Source organism: Sycon ciliatum, chromosome 13 (genome assembly GCF_964019385.1).
Source record: "Sycon ciliatum chromosome 13, ocSycCili1.1, whole genome shotgun sequence".
NCBI lineage: Eukaryota > Metazoa > Porifera > Calcarea > Leucosolenida > Sycettidae > Sycon > Sycon ciliatum.
In genome coordinates this window covers 20810146-20833310 of record NC_088655.1, presented here as the reverse complement: position 1 = coordinate 20833310, position 23165 = coordinate 20810146, and the positions used below count along the sequence as shown (strand labels likewise).

At 47.7% G+C, this 23165-nt stretch overlaps 1 protein-coding gene across 1 annotated transcript in view; it reads right to left on the bottom strand.

Moving 5' to 3' along the window:
- The window catches only part of LOC135829261 (uncharacterized), a gene marked incomplete at its 5' end in the record, with an annotated part of 75903 nt that overhangs the window by 440 nt on the left and 52298 nt on the right, over positions 1-23165 (bottom strand). Inside the window, 3 exon segments of the mRNA XM_065341664.1 lie at positions 9543-9641; positions 10919-11017; positions 12189-12284. Coding sequence (XP_065197736.1) covers positions 9543-9641; positions 10919-11017; positions 12189-12284 — 294 coding nt within the window.

Genomic DNA, 23165 nt, shown 5'->3' with positions numbered 1-23165 from the left:
TGGGTTAGATTGTGGAACACAGTCACAACTGTAGATCAAACCAAAACAATTCAGAGTGGAATTCAACAGTTGGTGGATATGGTACTACTTGTCTGGTATTTACATTGCATGATTGCCATTAGTGTACAGACATACATGTACACTTATACCTCGGTTATCCCGACCCCAAAGTTACGGCCATTTCAGGCTACAGGGAAACCTTTGGCCGAGGTTCAGGGAAATGATAGTACACTTTTGGCGATTTTTGTGGAAATAGTGACGACATACGCCATACTTTTTGCCATTCCCCGTCAAAATGTATGTCATTCGGGGTAACGGACATTTCGAAGTTACGGCTAGTGCCCGGATAAACAAGTTATGAGTGTATTTCATATTGTCGGATCATTGTGTCGTTGTACAAATTGGATCAACGCCCAGGATGTGGTATGAATGCGGCTAGACGTACACATAATATGAAAGTGCAGTGATGTGATCGGAACTGGTTCATGGTACAGTCGTCCCTCTCTAATCCGGCACCTTTTGCTACGTCGTTTTCTGCTGGATTAACGAGGGTGCTGGATTAAGAAATCCTGCCCTCTGACCCGGCCCTACCCAATTGCATGCATGTATCATACGTCAAAACGCAGGGTTTTTCCGTGTCGACCCAAGTATTTGGTGTACGGCTTTATATTCTCAACTTTTCTCCAGGAATATGCACAGTGATAAAGTAAAACAGAGAACATGTTCACATGTACTCTTGCACACACACGCACACACACACACCCGAAAATTGGCAGGACACTACTCCTTGCTAAAATAAGAAAGTATGGCTGGCTGCTTAGCCGTTGTCTCCTGGACAACATTGACCAGACTGGCCTAGCCTGGCCTGGCAAGGAGTGCACCTGTACGGTACGCGATTTAAGACTGCCGGATTATGAAATCAAACTGCGTGCAGTTCGAGCGATTCGTTTCAAAAAGTCACTGCCGGAGGCGGAATTCAAGTGCCGGATTAAGATGTAGGAATTGAACGAAAAAAATCGGTTTCGTCAGAAAGTGCGCCGGTTGGCAAGGGTTCCGGATAAACAAGTGACAGATTAGAGAGGGACGACTGTACCAGTTTTGTGCTTTAGGTCACAATTCAGCGAAGAGAATTGTACGTCGCTGCCTTAATCTGATGCCTTCCGGGTGATTCAGTGGCAATTTTGGAGTTTGTCCTATTGCCACTTTCAAAATGGATGTTTTGCCCTTTATTCTGCATGTGTAATAGACAAGTTCGCCAAAGATTGTCTGGGTTCGTGTCACGGGGCAAGGTGGAAATCGCGGATCACGGATCGCGGAACTTGATCGTGATTTTCACTGACAAGCAGTCATACTACTTGTAGTTGTCGAAAGTTTGTTTTATTTCCTGAGATGTCTTGTTCACGGGACAGATGGCTGACGACCTTCCCATCGCATCCTGGACCCTGGCTGAGCTGAAAGCCTTCCTGAGGAAGCGTGGTGCCTTTTTATCCGGCAAGAAAGCCGAACTTTTGGAACGGTAAGTAAAAACATATTTTGTCAAATAGGTTTTGAGAAAGTACGTCTGATTTTTTCCTCTGCTCTCTTCTTCCCCTGGCCAGTGCCGTGTTCTACAAGAACAACCCTGATGCCCCGCGAACTCGGTCATCAGTCACCAACGCTGACTCTCGTGCTGTGGCAGCGGAGGAGACAGCCAAAGCACCTTGCTTCCCCACGTCAGGCTGGTCGCACGATCCGTCCAGTTTTCCTGTAGTGACGACGTCGACTTTCATTGAGCACATGCTGAAATCTGGGAAATCGGTGCAGTGTGGAGGAGATGATGCAGGAGTGGTGATGGTTCGGCGGCCGTTGGAGAGAGGCAATGAGTTCTTCTTCGGAGGATACGTGCATGATGTCTCTGTGGCCACTAGTGACATGAACTCGTTTGTTGTTGGCAAGTGCTGGGTGTCACAGCACAAAACGACAAAGTACTGTCAGAAGCTCGTCCTTGCTACAGCCCCGGAGTCCACCAGTGCTACAGTAACGTATGCCACGTGTGAGAGATGTGTGGCTGGCGTCGATGGAGGCCTCTGCTCTCATGTGTTTGCCCTCTTGATGGTGCTGGAAAAGTACCGCTGCACTGAGGAGGCAAGGTCCGTCACGTCATTGCCATGCAGCTGGGGTCCCAGACAACGAGACATTGAACCCAATCATGGACACCGTTGTCGAGAGGGCGTCCATGGAGAGGAAGGGCCCACCTGTCAAATGTTCCCTCTACGAGAGCAGGGAGCGAGAGCTGCGAACACCGTCAGTAGAGAATGTCAGCCGCTTCCGTGACTTGTTGCCTGATGGTTGTGGCGTGAAGCAGCTGTTGCCACGGCAGTTTTCTACTGTGACAAGCTTGTATGGACCGACACCTCGTGGCAGTCCATTGGGTTACCAAAGGAATCCTGATCACGCCCCAGTCGCTCCTCAATCACTGCCGGCGGCGACTAGGAAGAAACGGTTTCCGCCACTACCACTGCCTGCTCGAAAAGAACCCACTTCGATGGGACTTGTTTGGCCATGCAGCTTGCAGGATGCACAGGCGTTGGAACGCCGAACCATCGGCCAGTCGTCGAACAAGGAGTGGATGGATCGCCATATGTACACCCTTACTGCATCCAACTTCCGACGCATTGTGCACTGTAAGACTGGCCAGGAAAAGCTCCTGACGTCTCTATTCAACCAGCGCTCTTTGTCACACATTCCTGCCATCCGCCATGGGAAACAGCATGAGCGTGATGCTGTTGCCAAGTATCAGTCTGTCAAGAGTGCCGGTGGCCAGCCAGTTTTGGTACGAGATTGTGGTCTTGCAGTGGACCCAATGTACCAGTACATCGGTGCTTCCCCTGACGCAATGGTGTTTGACCGGTCTGCGCAACCTCCATATGGGCTGTTGGAAGTCAAATGCCCGTACGCAGCCTTTGAAAAGTCTCTGACTGGCTGAAGCTACTGCCCAGGACAGCAACTTCTGTTTGGTAGAAGAGGATGGTCAATTGAAACTCAGCAGACAGCATCCATACTATACGCAAGTACAAGGTCAGCTGGGTGTATGTCAACTGCCCTGGTGTGATTTTTTTGTTTGGTTAGGACAGAGCTTTCACTTGGAGCGTATCTATGCTGACTTTGATCTTTATAGCAGCTCCATTTTGCCGGCACTCACTGCGTTTTATGCTGCGCATGCTTTGCCGTACTTGCGCAAGCTGGAACGACCAGTACCACCTGATGTTCCAAGTAGTGCTCCTGTTCCTCCTGCTGCTCCTGTTGCTGCTCCTGCTGCTGCAAGATCCGCTGTGTCCCCCTGGTCGCAATATGAAATGTTGCTTCCCCCCCGACTTATCACAGGCGACTATTGATGGTAGGAACGGCAGCAATGCTTGCACGATTATCTCTGCTGTGTTTATTCGCAACAGTCTTGAGGCTGCTAGTGCTGATGGTGCTGTCGATACCAGTGCTGCTGCCATGTGTGAAGCTATGCGTTCAGGCAACAGTATTTATGATTCTCTGCACACCAACGAACTCCTTTCATGTGATGAAGTGTTAGCACTCCAGCCAAGTGTAGGAGTAGATATGTGTGCTGAGTCATTTGTCCGACCTGCTGCTCTGGACACAATGGTGTCGTTGATGTCAACTCGCTCGCAGAATGTGGCTTCTTTTGCATACGGTGCTGTGTTTGTTGTCACTCCATACTCAATCTCTCTGTGTTCTTGCCAGGGGCGTTTCATCCTCTTTGACTCTCATTGCCATGGGGGTAGTGGTGCACTTCTTGCAGATGTGCCTACTTCTGAGGCGGCTGATTATCTCGAGTACTTTTTTCACACTACTACCCTCGGCTGAACTTCAATGCTGCTGCTGCTGGTAACCCTGCAGCCCACGTAACATTTTTAGACTTGCGACAGTCTGCTTGTGCAACCTAGCTTGCTCCACTGGCTCGCTTGTTCTCTCCCACGTACTTCTTGGTCATTCCACTCCTGTACATACATCTTTGTGCTGATTATCCTAACAACATGCTGCAACCTCATCCTGGCAGTATCTTCGCTTGTATATATCTTGACTAGTTTGAGGGAAAGACATATTATATATTTATTTATTTTTAAACTCTCCTTGTCTTTTGACGCTTGTGGGTAGTGATGAACCCGAGACCATTGGTCGGGGGAGCTACTCTTGCCGCGCCCCACTCTTGTCCAATATGCCACTGCTTGCTCAACATTAGCCCGCTGTGCAGCATCTGCAGGTTCTGTGGTACACTGTAAAATACACTGTGTCAAATAATATTGTGAAGAAGGGCTGAGGCTTCCTGCAGCTTCATCTCTGAAATATATTCCCATAGCGTTGTATATCCGAACCAGTATTTAGGTACTTCAAATGAAGTAATCTGTGCTGTCATCCAACACACGAGCACAAACACAGACCCGCCCCATTGCGGAAGCAATGATAGCGAACAGCTACGTTAAACATAGCAACTTGTGAAATCTGTGTTGTCATCAAACATACGCACCCACGAGCACACACACAGACCCGACCCATCGCGGAAGCCATGAAAGCGAACAGATACGTTAAACATAATAACTTGTGCTGCCATTCAACAGAGTTAATTTACAACGTTTCGGCACTTGGCCATCATCAGGGGGATGCGAACTGAGGGTGCATGAGGGGGGGGGGGGGGGAGAGAAGGTGCAACTGTGCACGTCACGAACAAGAAGCAGCAGAAGGTAGCCTGCCATTGTGCTCTGCGAAGTGAGTGAAGTGAGTAAAGAAATAGGGTTGCAACATACGTGGACAATGCTGTAACCTACTTAGGAGGATCGTGTTAGTTCAGATGGCAGCAAAAGTGGGCAATGCAAAACTAGATCAGCAGTGCAACGTCTAGCTCCTTACTCCACAATCAGTGGGCCAGAGAGGTTGCTCAACAAACAGCAGATTGTCCAGACCTGGCTGATGGAAGCAAACTGCACCAACGGTATATCTTTGTCGAAGATGTGAAATCTTGACTTGACTCTGCCGATGGCGCGCTCGACATGAATACGAACACTGGCAATTTTTTGTGTCTTGACAACATCTTCCTTGGGCATGAACGCTCTTGAGCCCTTGAACGGAGGAATGTTTAAGATGAGCCCAGGCTTAACAAGCAAGTCCTGGATTGCAAAGCCACGATCTGCCATCACACGCTTGCCTGGTGGCACAGAGTCGAGCAGTGGAATGATACCGCTCTCGACCACAAGCTGCTTGTCGCTGATACAGCCAGTGAAGAGTTGGCTAATAAACGTGAAAGTACCATTTGGTGCGATTCCAACAAGACCCTTAACCGTAGTATGGGACTTGTACGACGAATAGAGCTGTGACTGTAATGAGAGTGAGCTAGGAATCTCGCAGCGTAGCTCTGTAGCATCTAGGATGATGAAGGTGTCCGGAAATGATTGTTTAAACGATTGCCGCATTGACTTTGCAACATCATCCCACTCCGGCCAGATAGGCATCATTGCAAGATGAAGGTAGAGGAAACTGATCCACATCTTCAGTATCGATAAAACAGCACTCTCACTAACACCAAAGCTATAAGCCAACTCTTCTTGAAGTCGGCCGAGGCGAAGACGCATGAGCGTGAGTAGTAGCTAATCTTCTTGTGACAGGACAGAGACACGGCCACTGCCACGAGCTATTTTCCGGCCTTCTTGCTATCTTGCTGCTGATTTTTCACTCAAGATTGCACCTGGGCGTACTTGCAGGTAGGACCACAGACTTTTCCATGCCCCATTATTTAGCCCAATGAGAAACTCCATCTCCTTCTCGTTGTCACATATATTGGCATAACGGAAGAGCTGTGAGCGAAGGTGAGTGACTTCAGCTTTCAAACTTTCAACTTCAGCTTCCAACTCCTTCACCTTAGATTTCTTCGTTCGTAGCTCTCCTTGGAGCTTGAACTCCACAGCCGAAACGCCTGGCTTTGGCAGCTGCTTTTGGGCTTCCAGCTCAGCTGCACGAGCTGCACCAACAGCTAACCGTTCTGCGCGTGACAGCCTGGGGGTCGGAGGCGGAGGTCGGAGAGAAAACAAGGACGGCACAGCCCCTTTCTTCACTCGACGACATGGTTTCTTCGCCCCTGGCTGGTGTACAGACACAGTCGGGTAGAAACTTTCAGGTGTAAAATGTTCGCTGCAAACGACAGTATTGGCAGAAACTACGAAGTGTTCCCGCTTCACAGCCTGTATCCACTTTGCGCGAGTGTCAGGATCGGCAGGGAGGACATGAAACGATATGTCAGGCCTCTTGGAACGGCGGTTAGAACAGTCGAACACACAGCAGTGATCCTCAGCAGGCATTCCAATAAACACAACTGAACTCGAGAGAACAAACATTTGATTTCAGACAGGAAAAATTTGAAATGTCGATCCCACGCTGCAGGTCAGAGTGCCCCCCTGCCCCGTCTCGAACCCAGACAATCTTTGGCGAACTTGTCTATTTAATATCGTACTCGTAATGCAGGTTGAGTGATGCCCAGTCTATTCACGCGGCTGCAGATTCATAGTACATACTGTAGAACAGGTAATTTTAGCGACTAGTTGTATTTTAGCGTTTTACCATTGTCAACCGGTTAGCGACGTTTTAGTTTTGCGATATGCAGCAATTTTACTCACGGATCACCAGCGCACTACTTGTCTCAACGGATTAAGGACTTGAAACTTTAGCGAAAATGAGTCGATCGCTAAATTCGCTAGGGTTTTTACGTCGCTAAAATTACCCGTTCTACAGTACCTCATACTGTGTTACTGTCTAATGATCTGGGGAAAAGTTTCTGTCAACTGAATCCACCCAGGGCTAAACCAAGCGGAGTTTAGCATGCACTCTGCAAACGGAATAACACTCACGTCGTCTCCGGCATGTTGATATAAAGTGGCGCAAGAAATAAAAGGAGGAGGAAGGCATGCAGAAGTCTTAGCTTCCGTGCTTCTGTTCTTTGCTCGCGAAACCAGTTTGTGCAGCTAGTGCACCTAAACCCTACGTGAGGGTTCTTGTATGGAAATACTGTATTCACATCTGGAATGCTCGATGTTCTGTATGCACACCCTACTATTCACGAGGATGGAGCCTGCGCTGCTCTTGCCTGCAGCAATGTAGGATACAATATACTGGTAGCTCGAAATACTTTTCTGTTTTCAGCTCATGTGCCTGAAGTCCACCTGCAGACTCCTCCCGAAGTCGTTCCGAGTTTTAGTACTTCGACATACTAACCCTTCATACGTGTAATGGATGGATCATAGTAATCATTGTTCCGTCTGGACCCGCTCAGGTGAAAGATTCTGGTATGATGGCATCTCTCAAGAATATACCAAGCAATGGGAGCGTGACCGATTTTGAGAACAATAGACACAACACCCTGGAGAAAAGGCCTGCACACATTATAGTCGTGAGGAGGCCATAAATGAACATTTCCGGTTAAGACAGGATTCCACTCGATCAGGTGAAGGTCAGGGAACACATGATTTATCGTACGTTTATTGTACAGTGCAAACACAGAACCGGATTATCCTGGTTGATAACACTCAATGTTACTGTTCTTTACGTCATTCTTGATGTTACAGTCGGCCCCTCCAGCGATCAGCGCTTAACACACCTTGAGGGTATATACCTCGGTTATCCAGACCCCAAAGGTACGGGCATTTCAGTTAATACGACTAATTACAAAAAAAATGGCCGTGCAAACCGCGTGCATCTGGCCTGGCACTGAAAGGGATTTCAAAGGATCAGACAGGGAAGTGAACTGCCTAAAAGGAGATAAAAATGCCAGACCCACCAGGGCTCAAATCCGGGACATTGTTTTTCATGAGCAAGGCTCACAAAACACTTCCTTTCACCTCTCGTAGTACGTTCCAGAAAACTGACCGTGGTTGGTCCCCCGGGAGAGGGAAAAGACCCAAGTGCCATCAGCATGTGTGGCATGTGTTGTGAGCTGCATTTGGAGTGAAACACTTGTCAGCATCTTCTGGGTTCGACCTGGTCCCATAGCTCACATATTTAGAGCATTTTTTTCTCAACACGACTGTTCACACAGCATGGGGCTGTGTTCCCAAAATACGTTAAAGAAAATGGACAAAACAAATTGAATACAAACAAGAACACGATAAGCAGCAAACGCACAGGAGGGAAGTGAGAAGTGGCAACTAGTTTCAAGAGATGTTTAGAGCATTGCTCATAACAAGCAAGGTCCCGGGTTTGCGTCCTGATGGGTCAGGCATTTTTTTGGTCGCTGTGTGCAGGTCCTATATGGCATTTGGTACACTATTAAACGGTCGCTAGTCACGCAAGGCAGGTGCAGTTTCCTTTTAGAACTGTCCGTGGATGGAAAAATGCTGGTTAAAAGCAGATGGTGGCTAAAAGCAGAGGTCGCTTACACCAGGTTTTACTGTATAGTGAAATCTGGCCAAGTTCATACGTCCACAGATTTGTAGTACATGTCTAGTATGGTATTACTTATGATTTCCAGAAAAGTCACGTCAACTGAATCAGCCGTGGGCCAAAACCGAGCAGAGTTCTTTTGCGTTGAAATCGTTTCAGGACAACTGCAGCGATTGAAAACTGCTTCACTAGAAATTAATAGAAGATGAAAATAATGTCCAATGACTTCATGTCAATCCAGTGTTTTGGTGAAATGAACTGATTTCGTTGTTCATGACCACCTATGGCACTTGTGCCAGTGGTGGTGAGACTTATCCACTCACCCCCACTGTTAGGCGCTGCATCTGCCGCTAGGGTTTACCGGGTGTTAGCGGCCGTCGTGAGTTCCCTTCTCGAACGGACACGATAATTTCCTTTAATTTTTAATTTTTTTATGTTTCGTTGTTGCAAATAAAATATTCAAAAATAATCAGCACGCAATTTCGAGCATTTTGACATACATATCAGTACATGGGACTGCATTTTGGATAATTAGAAGTTCCGGATAATTCGAATTTAGTGCCTGGCAATTTGAGGTTCGAATTAGACGGAGTCTACCTGTACTTCGACATACTATCAGCTAATACGTGTAATGGATGGAACATAATATTGTACCGCCTGCACCTGCTCAGGTGAAAGATTCTGGCGTGATGGGGTCTCTCAAGAATATGCCAATCTTGCACATTTTGTACGCAACGGGAATGAGGTCAATTAAAAAATAGACACAACACCCTTGGGCAAGATCTGCCCACATTGCAGTGTTGAGGAGGCAGTAGATTGAAAATTGCTCCTTCATGCAAGGATTCCAATTTGGTGAGGGTCTGTGGAACACATGAGTTGTTTTTTCTCGATAGTACATTGTAAGCACAGACCATAATCATCATGGTTCATGACACCCTATTATACTGTCCTTTACCGCATTCTTGATGTCACAGTCCGCCCCTGCAGCGAGCAGCGCTGGCACACATCGATTTGTTCTGCCCTGGCAGCATGGTGCAACGGAGTGTTGCCATGCTGGAAGCAGTTAATTTTACAGAGTAAAGCAGAAAAGGATCAGCATGGTTCATGGCAATCTAAATCCGGTTCTTTACCGTATTCTTGATGTTACAGTCTGCCCCTGCAGCGACCAACGCTTGACACACCTCGAGTTTACCTCTATGGGCGGCATAGTGCACCGGAGTGTTGCCACGCTGGATGCACACGCAAGAAACAATAGTACAAGAAACAGTTCTTAATGAGTTTCAGACACAACTCGATTCTACCTCTCATGGCGGCATGGTGCAACGGAGTGTTGCCACGCTGGAAGCACATGCAAGAAACAACAGTACGGGAAAAAAGTTCTTGGGAAGTCTGAGTGTAGATCACAATCACAATTGTAAATCAATGCAGAGTGGAATTCTACAGTTTGTTCATATGGTACTACTTGTCTGGTACTGCCGTGGACATGGAAATCCGGTCGCACGTCTAGCGGCCCCTAGGCGCTGTCCATGCAGCCTTGATTCGGTATGCGTAGTCTACGGTACAACAGATGCAGTGCACTGGTCACATCGGATCAACATGTGCACTGCATGCAATGCTCTGTACTCACTGAAAGCGCCGTTCCCGGTCGTTCCACTGGATTTCCATGTCCAAGACAGTATTTTCATTGCATGATTGCCATTAGTGTACAAGCATACATGTATGACATATTTTCTTATCAGTGTGTTGTTATACAACTTGGATCAACGCCCAGGATGTGGTAGGAATGCGGCTAGACGTGCACATATGCAAGTGCAGCAATGTAATCTGAACTTGTCCAGGGTGACAGCTTTGCACTTTATTATTTCGGATTTCAACACTCACAACCGTACTTGCTCACTGTTTGGGTTTGAGTGCATACTTTCAGAGCGTGGTGAAGGTAAGTTACGTAATAAAGCCAGAGAGCCGCGCACTGACCCATAACCACAGTTGCATACTCTTGTTTATGCACTCTTGCTACTATCCACGAGGATGGAGTCTGTGCTGCCCTAGTCTGCAGCAATGTAAGATACAATACACATGTAGCTCGGAACACTTTTCTGTTTCCAGCTCATGCTCCAGAAGTTCTCGTGTATGCTCCTCCTGAAGTCGTTCCGAGTTTTTGTACTTCGACACACTAGCCCCTCATACGTGTAATAGATGGAACATAATAATTATTGTTCTGTCGGGATCTGCTGAGGTGAAAGATTCTGGCATGATGGCGTCTCTCAACACTATACCAAGCAATGGGAGCGTGACCGATTTTGAGAACAATAGACACAACAAACCGGGGCAAAGACTTGCACACATTGATGGGGTGAGGAGGCAGTAGATGAGAATTTTCGGGTTAGGACAGGATTCCACTCGGATAAAGGCCAAGGAACAGATGATTGTTTGCACGTTAATTGTACAGTGCAAACACAGAACATGATCATCCTGGTTCATGACACTCAATGTCACTGTGCTTTACCTCATTCTTGATGTTGCAGTCCGCCCCTGCGGCGAGAAGCGCTTGACACATATCGAGTTTACCTATACTGGTGGCATGGTGCAACGGAGTGTCGCCATGCTGGATGCACATGCAAGAAACAACAGGACAGGAAAAAGTTCTCAATGAGTTAGATTGTGGATCACAGTCACAGTTGTAGATCAAAGCAAAACAATTCAGCTGGGAAAATCCATTTTTTTCACGACTGCTGACTCGCAGCACGCAGCGCAGAAAACTCGAAATGTTTGATCGTTCGCCGCTCACTCAAACTTTACCGGAAAGACTTCAGACCTGTTCGAGGCGATAGCTGAGAGTTTTCTCTACCATTGAGACCCTTCGATTGTTGAATTTGGTCAAGTGTTGGCCGAGAACCGAAAGTTTGACTGCGCATCCATGCATACAAAATGCCCATGGTTCGAAATCGAACCATGGACTCCAAAGGGTTAAAGCCAATAGACACAACACCCTGGGGCAAAGATCTGCCCAGATTGCAGTGTTGAGGAGGCAGTAGATTGAAAATTGCTCCTTCATGCAAGGATTCCAATTTTGTGAGGGTCTGTGGAACACATCAGTTGTTTTTTCTCGATAGTACATTGTAAGCACAGACCATAATCATCATGGTTCATGAGGCGAGACCAAAATAAAATCGAGATTCCCGGGCAGGACCCATGTGAAATTGGTGCGGGCGGGCGAATTTTTATTTATTATTATTTTCCTATGACTGTGTGTATGCGCATATGCGCATGCCATGCCGAGCTTTTTTTTTACAGTATTTTCCAGTAATTTATATTTTTTTATTCAAATTTCACAAAATACAGGCACGCGGTTTACCCGTTCAATTTTTCTGTATTTCGGCCAACGATGGTTCTGATCTGTACATCAGGGAGTCGTACAGGCTCGGGTTTGTGTAACTCCTCGTCACAGATCTACTCACACGATAAGTAATGTACATGTATTATGAACTGTTCAAAAAAAACAAAAAACAAAATTGGCCTTGGCTCCAATTTGGTGCGGGAGGGCCCGGGAATCACTAATTTTTTGGTCTCGCCTGACACCCTATTATACTGTCCTTGACCGCATTCTTGATGTTACAGCCCACCTCTGCAGCGAGCAGCGCTGGCACACATCGATTTTTTTTCTGCCCAGGCCGCATGGTGCAACAGAGTGTTGCCATGCTGGAAGCAGTAAATTTTACAGAGTAAAGCAGAACAGGATCAGCATGGTTCATGGCACTCTAAATCCGGTTCTTTACCGTATTCTTGATGTTACAGTCCGCTACTGCAGCCAGCAGTGCTTGAAACACCTCGATTCCACCCCAGATGGCTTTGTGCAACGGAGTGTCGCCATCCTGGAAGCACATGCAAGAAACAACAGTACAGGAAAAAGCTCTTGATAAGTCTTATCGTAGATCACAATCACAATTGTAAATCAAAGCAAAACAATGCAGAGTGGAATTCAACAGTTTGTTCATATGGTACTTCTTGTCTGGTACTGCCGTCGACAAGGAAATCCGGTCGCACGTCTAGCGGCCCCTGGGCGCTGCCCATGCAGCCTTGATTCGGTATGCGTAGTCTACGGTACACACATGCAGTGCGCTGGTCATATCGGATCAACATGTGCACTGCAGGCAACGTTCTGTACACACTGAGAGCGCCTGTCCCGGTCATTCTCCTGGATTTCCATGTCCAAGACAAGACAGTATTTTCATTGCATGATTGCCATTAGTGTACAGACATACATGTATGTCATATTTTCTGATCATTGTGTCGCTTTACAAATTGGATCAATGCCCAGGATATGGAACGAATGCGATCAGACATACACATATGCAAGTGCGGAGTTGTAATAGATGACTTGCACAAAGATCCGAACCGCGAGTTCGACGGGGCAAGTGCACCCTGTGCACCCAGGCTACACTGCGGGCACCCTACACCGTCTGTAGACTAGTGTAGTGTACTTTTTTTGTCAGCATCAGGGAGTCGTATAGACCATACAACTCCCTGGTCAGCATGAATGAACGGTGCACGGCATGTACATGTACATGATCAATACCGTCACTGTCTTCAGCAGCTCATGAGTCATGCATGTGCACTTGTAGGGTTAGTGGAAGCAGGTATTGTACTACTCCCTGAGTGGAAGTACATGACTGTATTATTATGTGAAGAGAAGCCAGGCGTCCAAACCAACCCAAAATACTCTTGCCTTATTCTTCGGTGAAATAGTTATAACAAATTGTCTTACTAAACAACAGTGAGCATAGAAGCAACCTCGATGCACCCAATAATATGGCATCCGGGAACAGCAAGTGTTGCACGAGGATCCCAAGAACATGTCAAGTTCCATGCTACCCGCCGCCATCAAAAGAACGAAGGATAACTGTGCTAGCCTAGTTCATATTCAATGTAACGATAACGGTACGGGATATAGGAGCCTGTTGGGAAGGCGTGGGTGAGCTGTAAAATCTTGTACGGTTCGCACAGCACAACATACATGCAGCAGTTATTAATAATAATAATCTTTATTTCAGGATTACCCAAAGGCTAACGCCTATCTGGAGGATCTCCTATTATTTTGATTGCGACGGTTAACGTCGATGGACGAGAGTCATAAAGCACAGTCCATGGGGGTTGGCGTTTCTGGGCTTCCTTTCCGAAAGGAAAGTTTTATTTCTTCTCCAAAAAAGCAGAATCATGCTGATTATACCAGTCTGTTATGAAGACAAGGAAGCAGCCATGGACATTGTGCCATACTAAAGGAACGACAGGTAAAAGATAAAGCACTTCATCTGAAAACTCAAGGACTATCCATAAATACAGCAAATGATAATCCTAGCCTGGTAATGTCCAACTCCGTCATGTGAGCCATTCGGTGAGTTATCATGGGAAGCATAATGTTCGAAATGCTGAAATTTGAACAGTTCCAGTTGTGTTCGTCGCCACACAATGCCATCGCCAGTTCACATTTGAAATGTAGCCATTTTTACGCTTGTGTCCCTGTACACGGCATGGAAGGCTGAGCAGATTCAACTCTTCCATCGCTTCCTGATCTGTACAGTAGTGCGGTTGCGTTCCCGTTCCTGACACATCGGTCTCCGCTAACCAGCATCATGAGCACTCCAATGGTTCCCGCCGCTCTTTCCGTATCGTCCCAGCGCGCCCCGTCAAAATGTGAATTACTGTAGGCAACGGAGCCAGTGTATGATGAAGGCGAATGCACTGTTTGATGATGCTCCAACAAATCCTTTCTAAGACTGAGACCCAGCCGGAGCCGCATTGTCGTCATTACCAGCTAATCATGGGGAGGAATAATGTGACTTTCCACCACTCCCTGATTCAATCATAGTTTGCGAGCCTGCGCCAAGCTGCTTTCTCACTAGAGCCAGGCATTGGATACATAATGGCTTCAGTAAGGTTTACAATGCTATGTCTCTGGCCTAAGTCCAAGTCTAGATACAGCTGCTCAGAGTCAGGGCTGATGAAGTGTTCATATCGGAACAAGTGAGACTTCAACAGTAGCTAGTACTGTACACATCAGGCCTGAGGACTTCGCAGCGTTTCTCCAGCACACTTGTTCTCTCCTTCAACTCAGATACTACTTGAAGTACTACTAAAGGCCATCTGGCTCTCACACTCAGTCCTTCCACCCTCATTTTCGTGGTTTGGGCTTCCACTCTTGACTCGGCAGGTTCCTGGCCTCTCCGCAGTCTGTCCTCGGGAGACTGGGGTCGCTCTGGAGCTAGTGCAGCCGAATCGAAGGGAATCGAGTTCTTTCTCAGACGTCCACAAACTTTCGTTGTGCTTGACTTCACTTCCACCGCGGGAAAGTAGTCACACTTCAGGACCACGACGTGCTTGTTGCAGCCTACACCAATGATACTAAAATAATATTCCCTCATTTTTTCTGCCTCCCGGCCGGCCGGCTCGAAAACGAACGTATGGAATGGGAGCCTCAGTTCCATCTCTCGTCTACTAGTGCATTCAGGAGCGTAGCAGCGCTTCGGCATGACGATACAAGCCGAATCAAAACAACTCTACTCTCGAGCCAAAAAAACTAGCTCAGTGTTCGTCAGGCAAAAAGCGAAACTTCGAAAGTCACGAACTCAAAAAGGTGGGGAAGTCAGAGTCAGAAGGTCCACTTGCCCCGTCTCGAACCCAGACAATCTTTGTGCAAGTCATCTATTGGAAATGGTCCAGGGTGTCAGTTTTGCACTTTGGTACCGATTTTCAGTGATCACAACTGTACTTGGTGACAGCCTTAATCTGATCCCTCCAGGATGATTCAGGAGAAATTTCGGGATTTGTGTTTTGCCATTTTCAAAAACCAAATTGTAACTCTTCATCCCGGGTCTGTAATTTTTATCGCTTTCGTAATCCAGGTTCAGTGAAACCCCGCCAAATTCACGTGGCCGCGGATTCATAGTATATTCCTGGTACGGTACTACTTATGATCTTCAGAAAGGTTGATGCGGGCCAAAGGAAGCGGATTTCCCTACACAGTCTCGGAATTTAAGGGCACTCACAATGTCTGGGACAAACGCGCACCATCCTTCAACGCGTCTGTGGTGGTACACTAGAGAAGGACCTGTACCAAGCCATACTCCCTGGCGACAACAGGTTTCCGGAGATGTATGGCCTGCCTAAAGACCACAAAGCCACGGTACCGCTTCGGCCAGTTGTGTCAGCTGTTGATAGCCCGGTGACCAATATTTCTATTGTCCTGGAGCGTATACTCAACCAATGCCTGAAATATGTCCCAGCACATCTGAAAAACACGCTGGAAGCACTGGAGGATATCCGGCAAGTGTATCCCGACCTACAAGCCCCAGCGGGGACCATCATCGTTACAATGGACGTGGTCGCTCTTTACCCAAGTATCCCTATCGCTGAAGGGGTGGAGGCGGTTGCTAGAGTCCTGCAGCAGCACATCGAGTCTGTTGACACATTTGGTTTAAGCGTGGAGCAGATCGAAGAGCTGTTAACCTTCGTTCTAAGATCCAATTATTTCAGATTTGGTGAGAAGGTCTACCACCAGAGGGAAGGCATCGCCATGGGTAACAACCTAGCGCCCCCGTTTGCGATTATCTTCATGCATGACCTCGAAACCTCGCTGTTGCTTAACTCGCCTGGTGCTCCCGTACTCTACAAGCGTTATATTGTTGACATCATTATGCTGTGGACACTGGGGGCCGCGCTTCTCCGCCAGCTGATTGCATTCTTCAATACCGCCAATGCGAGCATCAAGTTCACGTTTCAATCTTCGGAGGAAACTGGGTCGGTTGACTTTATGGACACGACTATTCATGTCTCCTCCGAGGGTGCAATATCATTCGAGCTGTTCCGCAAAGCTTGCCACAGTGGCCTCGTCTCAGACTTCAACTCGTGCGTTCCGCAACAGCAAAAACTCGCCATCGCGTCTTCGGAATTCCTCCACGCGGCCCGCCTTTCCTCTGATCCTGCAGCCCGCCAGCGAAGTGAGCAAAAGGTTATTGAAACATTAAAATTCAACAACTTTCCTGACAAAGTTATCGCGACTGCTCATGAACGAGCCAGACGTCCTGCTAAACAAAAGAAAGACTATCGATCCACGTTGAAGTTACCATTCAAAACGGATGCCATCCACTACAGGGTCCTCCGTCTTCTAAACAAATACAATCTAAAGGTACAGATAATCTACAAGAATGCAAGGCTTTCCAACAGCGTCACTAAGTCCAGCCTCACTGGACCTTGCTGCCGTAAGTGGGTGGATCCCGCTGCCCCGAGGCGACGAGGAAGGCCTAAAGCCGCCTGCGTTGCATGCCAATCGAGCGAGGTAGAATGCACAAGACGCAACGTGGTTTATCGTCTGACCTGCAAGTGCTCGAAGAAGTATGTTGGAGAGACTGGCCGTAGTGTAGCCACGCGAACAAAAGAACACAATGATAACTCACGCAACAAGACGTCTGGAAAAGCCCTGGGCGAGCACTACCGACTTCACCATGGCGGCGAGGTACTGCCGCTTGGCGAGTCGGCATTCACAGAGGTTCGCGTCCTTGCCACTGAGTCGGATCGGGCCAGGAGGAGAATACGCGAAGCAATACAAATTCGCGACACGAGCCCCAGCATAAACAATAACGCAGGGTGGGACCTCCTGTGAAGTCGCTGGTGAAGCCTTGTCATTATTTCTGGCCCTGATACTCGCTCTTCCTGGATAGTGGTGGTTTTGCACCCCTTGCACTAGTGAACTGTTACTACTACTGTTGTTGCTAGCGCCTGCAATTACATGTCTGCACGCACCTAGTGCACATGTACATTCTGTTTGTTGCCTGTACCTGTGCCATATTTAGAGTTGTCGCGTATTGCGTTATTTCTATACCTGGTTTTTTTTTGGTGATGTTTTGTCCTTTGTTCTCTCTCTCGTCATAGTGCATGCAGGTGTGATTTGTTATCAGTTCGCAGCGCTCCTCATTTATTAACCCATCCTAACCGGTGTGCCCACTTCATTCCTGATGATGGTTATTTCATGACCGAAACGTTGAAATAAAATATTTTTCTGGTGAAAAGCAGTGATTTGAGTGTGAGCCAGTGTTGCTCACAACCCATGTATTAATATTATTATTGTTATTATCTATCCAAGGCGAGCACAATACGGGTTTTTTTCAACATCTTGCCATACCCCAATCGGATTCAATACCCAATAGCTGCCAAATTCGATCTGTAAAATCCCCGTATGCACTACAAATGAAAGCTGTTCTGACCACAACTTTAGTTTCCCTTCATCAGGGACAATGACACACGCAATGGGAAATTGAGACAATTCGCTAAGAAGTAAGATCCATGGTATTTTGTAGTATTCATCGTAGAGCGCTCCTTTAGTTTGAGGCTTAGCTGACGGCTAAAGACCTGTGCCTGGCATCACACGTACACAGGTCTATGCATGCCCGGACTGTCACGCAACAGAGGGAAATCCTTCATGTCAAAATTATGTGTGCGGAAGCGAAAATTTGCAATGGTACGTAAAATACCTTGCGAGTGCCGTAACTCCACTATTGGACCTCGGATCGACTTCTTATTTGTTGGAGCCGACATCTGAGAACTTTCTAATGCGAATAGATCTTTCTAATAATCGATTCCGTTCAGGGAAAGCTGAGTTACGAAATAATTGACTGTTTTCAGAACTTCATAGTGATGCGGATGCGCTCGAAATTCTCAAGGCGCGTGACGAAAAGTGCGCCCTAAAAGAAAATAAGGAGAGCGAAGGCGCGCGAGAGCGATCGCTCTCCTTTTACCAGATTGTCTGCTTTATATACTGTTCTTTACCCCATCTCTGATGTTGCAGTCTGCCCCTGCAGCCAGAAGCGCTTCACACACCTTGATTCTACCTCTCATGGCGGCATGGTGCAACGGAGTGTCACCATGCTGGAAGCACAGGCAAGAAACAACAGTACACTAAAACTTTCTCAATAAGTCTGATTTTAGATCACAATCACAATTGTAAATCAAAGCAAAACAATGCAGAGTGGAATTCAACAGTTTGTTCATATGGTACTACTTGTCTGCTACTGTCGTGGACATGGAAATCCGGTCGCACGTCTAGCGGCCCCTGGGCGCTGTCCATGCAGCCTTGATTCGGTACGCGTAGTCTACGGTACAACACATACAGTGCACTGGTCATATCGGATCAACATGTGCACTGCATGCAACGTTCTGTACGCAATGAGAGCGCCGTTTCCAGTAATCCAATTGGATTTCCATGTCGACGACAGTGTTTACATTGCATAATTGCAATTAGTGTCAAAAGCCGCTCCAACGTGCCCTGGTAGTGCTATTCTACACTCAGAGACAAGTTCTTTTGATTTGCAGTCACACTCAACGTACAGATGTTGGGTTAGCTTTTGGGCTAACCCTAGTTAGCGATAAGACCGATGCGCTGCTCTCTATCTCATGCTAGCTGCGATCGAGCTGGCTTTACACGTGCACTCAACTGCTGCGCATGCGCGCCCAAATCGCCTTGGGTAGCTCTTGCTGCGCTGACTTTGGCTTGCGCTTTCCTTTGCAGTGTCACTGAGCAGCAACCGGAATTTGTTTCATCGAACTCGCCATGAAGTCCCTGCAGCTGGACAACGCGGCGGAGCGCTTGAGCTACGCGGCGAGTTTTCTGGAGGGCAACGCTCGTCTTTGGTTTATCGCCTCTCAGGAGGCAAACACGCTGTTTTCCGACTGGCCAGGCCTGAAGAGCAAGCTGGGAGAAGTGTACGGCCCGGTTTATGACAGGGAACAGGCGCGCATCGACTTATGGGCTTTTCCTTTGCAGTGTCACTGAGCAGCAACCGGAATTTGTTCGTTGAGAATAGAATTAATTATTCAGACTCCTTGTTGATTCCTCGCAGCCGTTTACTGCACGACAAACATGTTGTCTACCTCTGAAGCACGCCGTATGAACGTGTCGGACTTGCGGGCCGAGCTGGAAGGCCGTGGGCTGAATTCGAGCGGAACAAAGCCCCAGCTTCTTGCCCGTTTGCTGCTCAGTATCCAGGACACGTCGAGCTCGGCGGCACGGGAACCTCGATCTCCGTCGGCCACGCCATCCTCGCGGCAGGAGCACGAGCAGGAGCAAGAGCAGGATCTGGAGAGTGCTGCAGCAGCTTCTCCGACTCCCCAGATCCCGGACCGGAGCAGTAATGACGATTTGCGCCAGTTTGTGCGGCAGGAAGTACATTCCGCCGTCACCGTTGCCTTGTCGGAGGCGATCGCTCCAATGCTGGCCACCATCACTGCCCCTGGATCCGCTGGAACTCAACCTTCGGCGGAGTCTTCCAACGCTGGTAATCTCTCCGTTCCCCAGACTATACGAGAGAAAATATTGAAGGGTGACTTTGTAGATTTCACCCAGCTGCTGCCCGATACTATCGCCACCTCGTATTCTGCCCCACGCCAGCTTCACCTGCAGTTCAGCAGTGGCGGCCAGTCTCTGGAGGTGGTGGAAGGTGGAGCGGCGCAGCCCGTTCGTCGACGCGTCCACGACTTGCCGACATGGCTGGAGGCATGGACTCTCTTCATGAACGTCGTGTGTTCTGCCAACCCGTCCCGCCTGCAGGAGATGCTCTCCTACCAAGCCACCATAGTTGCAGCCAACAGGCAATACTATCCGGAGGCTTGGCTGTCGTACGACACCCAGTTTCGCTCTGCCATTTCTGCTCAGCCAGGCAAGCGCTTTGACGTCATCGACATAAATCTGTGGCAAATGTCCGTGACTAGCCGATCAAGGCCCACATGTGAGTCCTGCCGCCTCATCCATCCCGGAGGCGGCCAGTGTCCCTTTCGTCCGCAACGTAACAACCAGCAAGCCTTCAATGGAGTCCGTACGGTGTCTAATGGTCAACCGATCTGCCGGAACTTCAACGCTGGGCGTTGCAGTCTCAGCACGTGCAAGTACGCCCATGTCTGCAACCGCTGCGGGTCCAAGGACCACAACGGATCTAAGTGCGGTAGGCGCCAGTAACTCTGCTGCTTTGGCTGCAGCTCCCGCGATTGTACATATTTCTCCCTGCACTTCACGTTCTACTGATTTCACAAGCGCATGTCCTGCTGTCCACACACCCCTCTCTGTTTCTCGCTTCGAATCACTGCTCCGTAACCACCCTGACAGTTCATTGGCTTCGTATGTTATTAACGGCCTCCGCTGCGGCTTTGACATTGGCTTTACCGGCAACCGCATAACTAACCAGCACTCGTCCAACCTCTCATCAGCATTCCAGCACTCTGCATTTGTGTCTGCACAGCTCACCGCTTCCTGCAACGCCGGCTACACGGCTGGCCCATTTGACTCGCCCCCATTCCCATTTATGTACTGCTCTGGCATTGGCGCTGTTCCGAAAAAGAATGGCAAGCTACGCTTGATACACCACCTGTCCAGCCCTGCCGGCTCCAGCGTTAACGACGGGATCCCTGCCGAGCCTTTCTCTTTGCAGTAAATCAAAGCAAAACAATGCAGAGTGGAATTCAACAGTTTGTTCATATTGTTCTACTTGTCTGGTACTGCCGTCGACATGGAAATCCGGTCGCACGTCTAGCGGCCCCTGGGCACTGTCCACGTAGCCTTGGCTCGGTATGCGTTGTCTACGGTACACACAAGCAGTGCGCTGGTCATATCGGATCAACATGTGCACTGCATGTAACGTTCTGTACACTGAGGGCGCCGGTCCTGGTCGTTCTCCTGGATTTCCATGTCCAAGACAGTATTTTCATTGCATGATTGTCATTAGTGTACAGATATATGTATGTCATATTTTCTTATCAGTGTGTTGTTATACAAACGAAGTAGCGGTGAGGCATCCTGCAGCTTCATAACTCGAAGAGAATGGGTGAGCACACATGCTCATTCCCTGGGCACTGCAATTTCAGAACTCATTACATTTTACAGAATCATTTTCAACGTTTCGGCAAATTACCATCATCAGGATGCATATGAAATGTTGAAAATGATTCTGTAAAATGAAATGAGTTGTGAATTTGCAGTGCCCAGGGAATGAGCATGTGTGCTCACCAATTCTCTTCGAGTTGTTATACAAATTGGATCAACGCCCAGGATGTGGTAGGAATGCGGCTAGACGTGCACATATGCAAGTGCAGCGATGTAATCCGAACTGGTCCAGGGTGACAGCTTTGCACTTTATTAGTTCGGATTTCAACACTCACAACCGTACTTGCTCACTGTTTGGGTTTGAGTGCATACTTTCAGAGCGTGGTGAAGGTAAGTTACGTAATAAAGGCAGAGAGCCGCGCACTGACCCATAAGCACAGTTGCATACTCTTGTTTATGCACTCTTGCTACTATCCACGAGGATAGAGTCTGTGCTGCACTAGCCTGCAGCAATGTAAGATACAATATACATGTAGCTCGGAATACCTTTCTGTTTCCAGCTCATGCTCCAGAAGTTCTCCTGTATGCTCCTCCTGAAGTCGTTCCGAGTTTTTGTACTTCGACATACTAGCCCCTCATTCGTGTAATAGATGGAACATAATAATTATTGTTCTGTCGGGACATGCTGATAAACTTTTCTAAGCACTCGCAGACTCCATTGCAGCCATTCACACATTATAGGGTACCTCACTTCAAACTCTACAACTACGGTCTCTTCGCTGCATATGTTCACTTCACTTCCAAAAAAATAAAATAATATTAGATATAAATTGAATGCACCAAATTTTCGGGCATGGCCCATCTTCAGGGTGAAAAAGAAAACCATTCAACTAAAGCTAACAAAAACTGAAACGAGTATATATGCTGCGTGGTGCGGTAGTGCTGGACATCTTTGTATGTGTGAAGGGTAGCAGCAATGGTGAAGTGTGTTGGTAGAAAGGGAAGGAGCGAAAGAGACCAGTGGAGAGCTGTGTCTGTAAGTGTGAATATGTGTTAGTGCGATGTGAAGGGAAAGCACGAGAAGTGTGGTTACCAGCAGCAATGGTGAAGTGTGTTGGTAGAAAGTGAAGGAGCCAAGTGGAGAGCTGTGTCTGTAAGTGTGAATATGTGTTAGTGACATGGAGAATAGAATGCAAAGCATCAATGTAGTTGGGTCCATGGGTGTGAAGACAAAGATGACGACAACTATTTGCTAAGCACTATATAACCATATAACCATATAACCAGCTAGCACACATAAACATCAAATATCACATATTATCATAATATATTCGCAACATCACAGTCTACCACAATTTACAACACCAGCATCTAACACAATAATTTCACACTGTGTCCAGCAGTCTCCAGCCACGATCCCTGTTAACACTTGGGCGTTTATCACGAATGAACATTGCTTCACGTATACGACGATTCACAAGGGACGACTGCTTGGCGAGAATTGATGCGTTGGTGATGGGTGTAGATGTGATTGCTTGTTGTGGGACATGCTGACGTGAAAGATTCTGGCATGATGGCGTCTCTCTACACTATACCAAGCAATGTTTACAAAATGATCTTTGTAAGGCTGCTTTGGCTCAACGCGAGCGCATCTTGGGTTCTCTTAGACTCAAACAAACTGTTGCTTATCATTAGACAACGTAAAACCAAAAACCGAAACGACACGAGGAGACAAGCTCCAGGAAAAAGGGCTAGAAAACCGTATGTCGTACGTGAAGACCATGGGAACGTCGTAGGCGTACCATGGCGCAAAAGGTAAGTAAAATACTTTAGAAGACACGATAGAAAGAAGAAAGAAGACTGTATAATCGATTGCTTGTATGCTTGTATG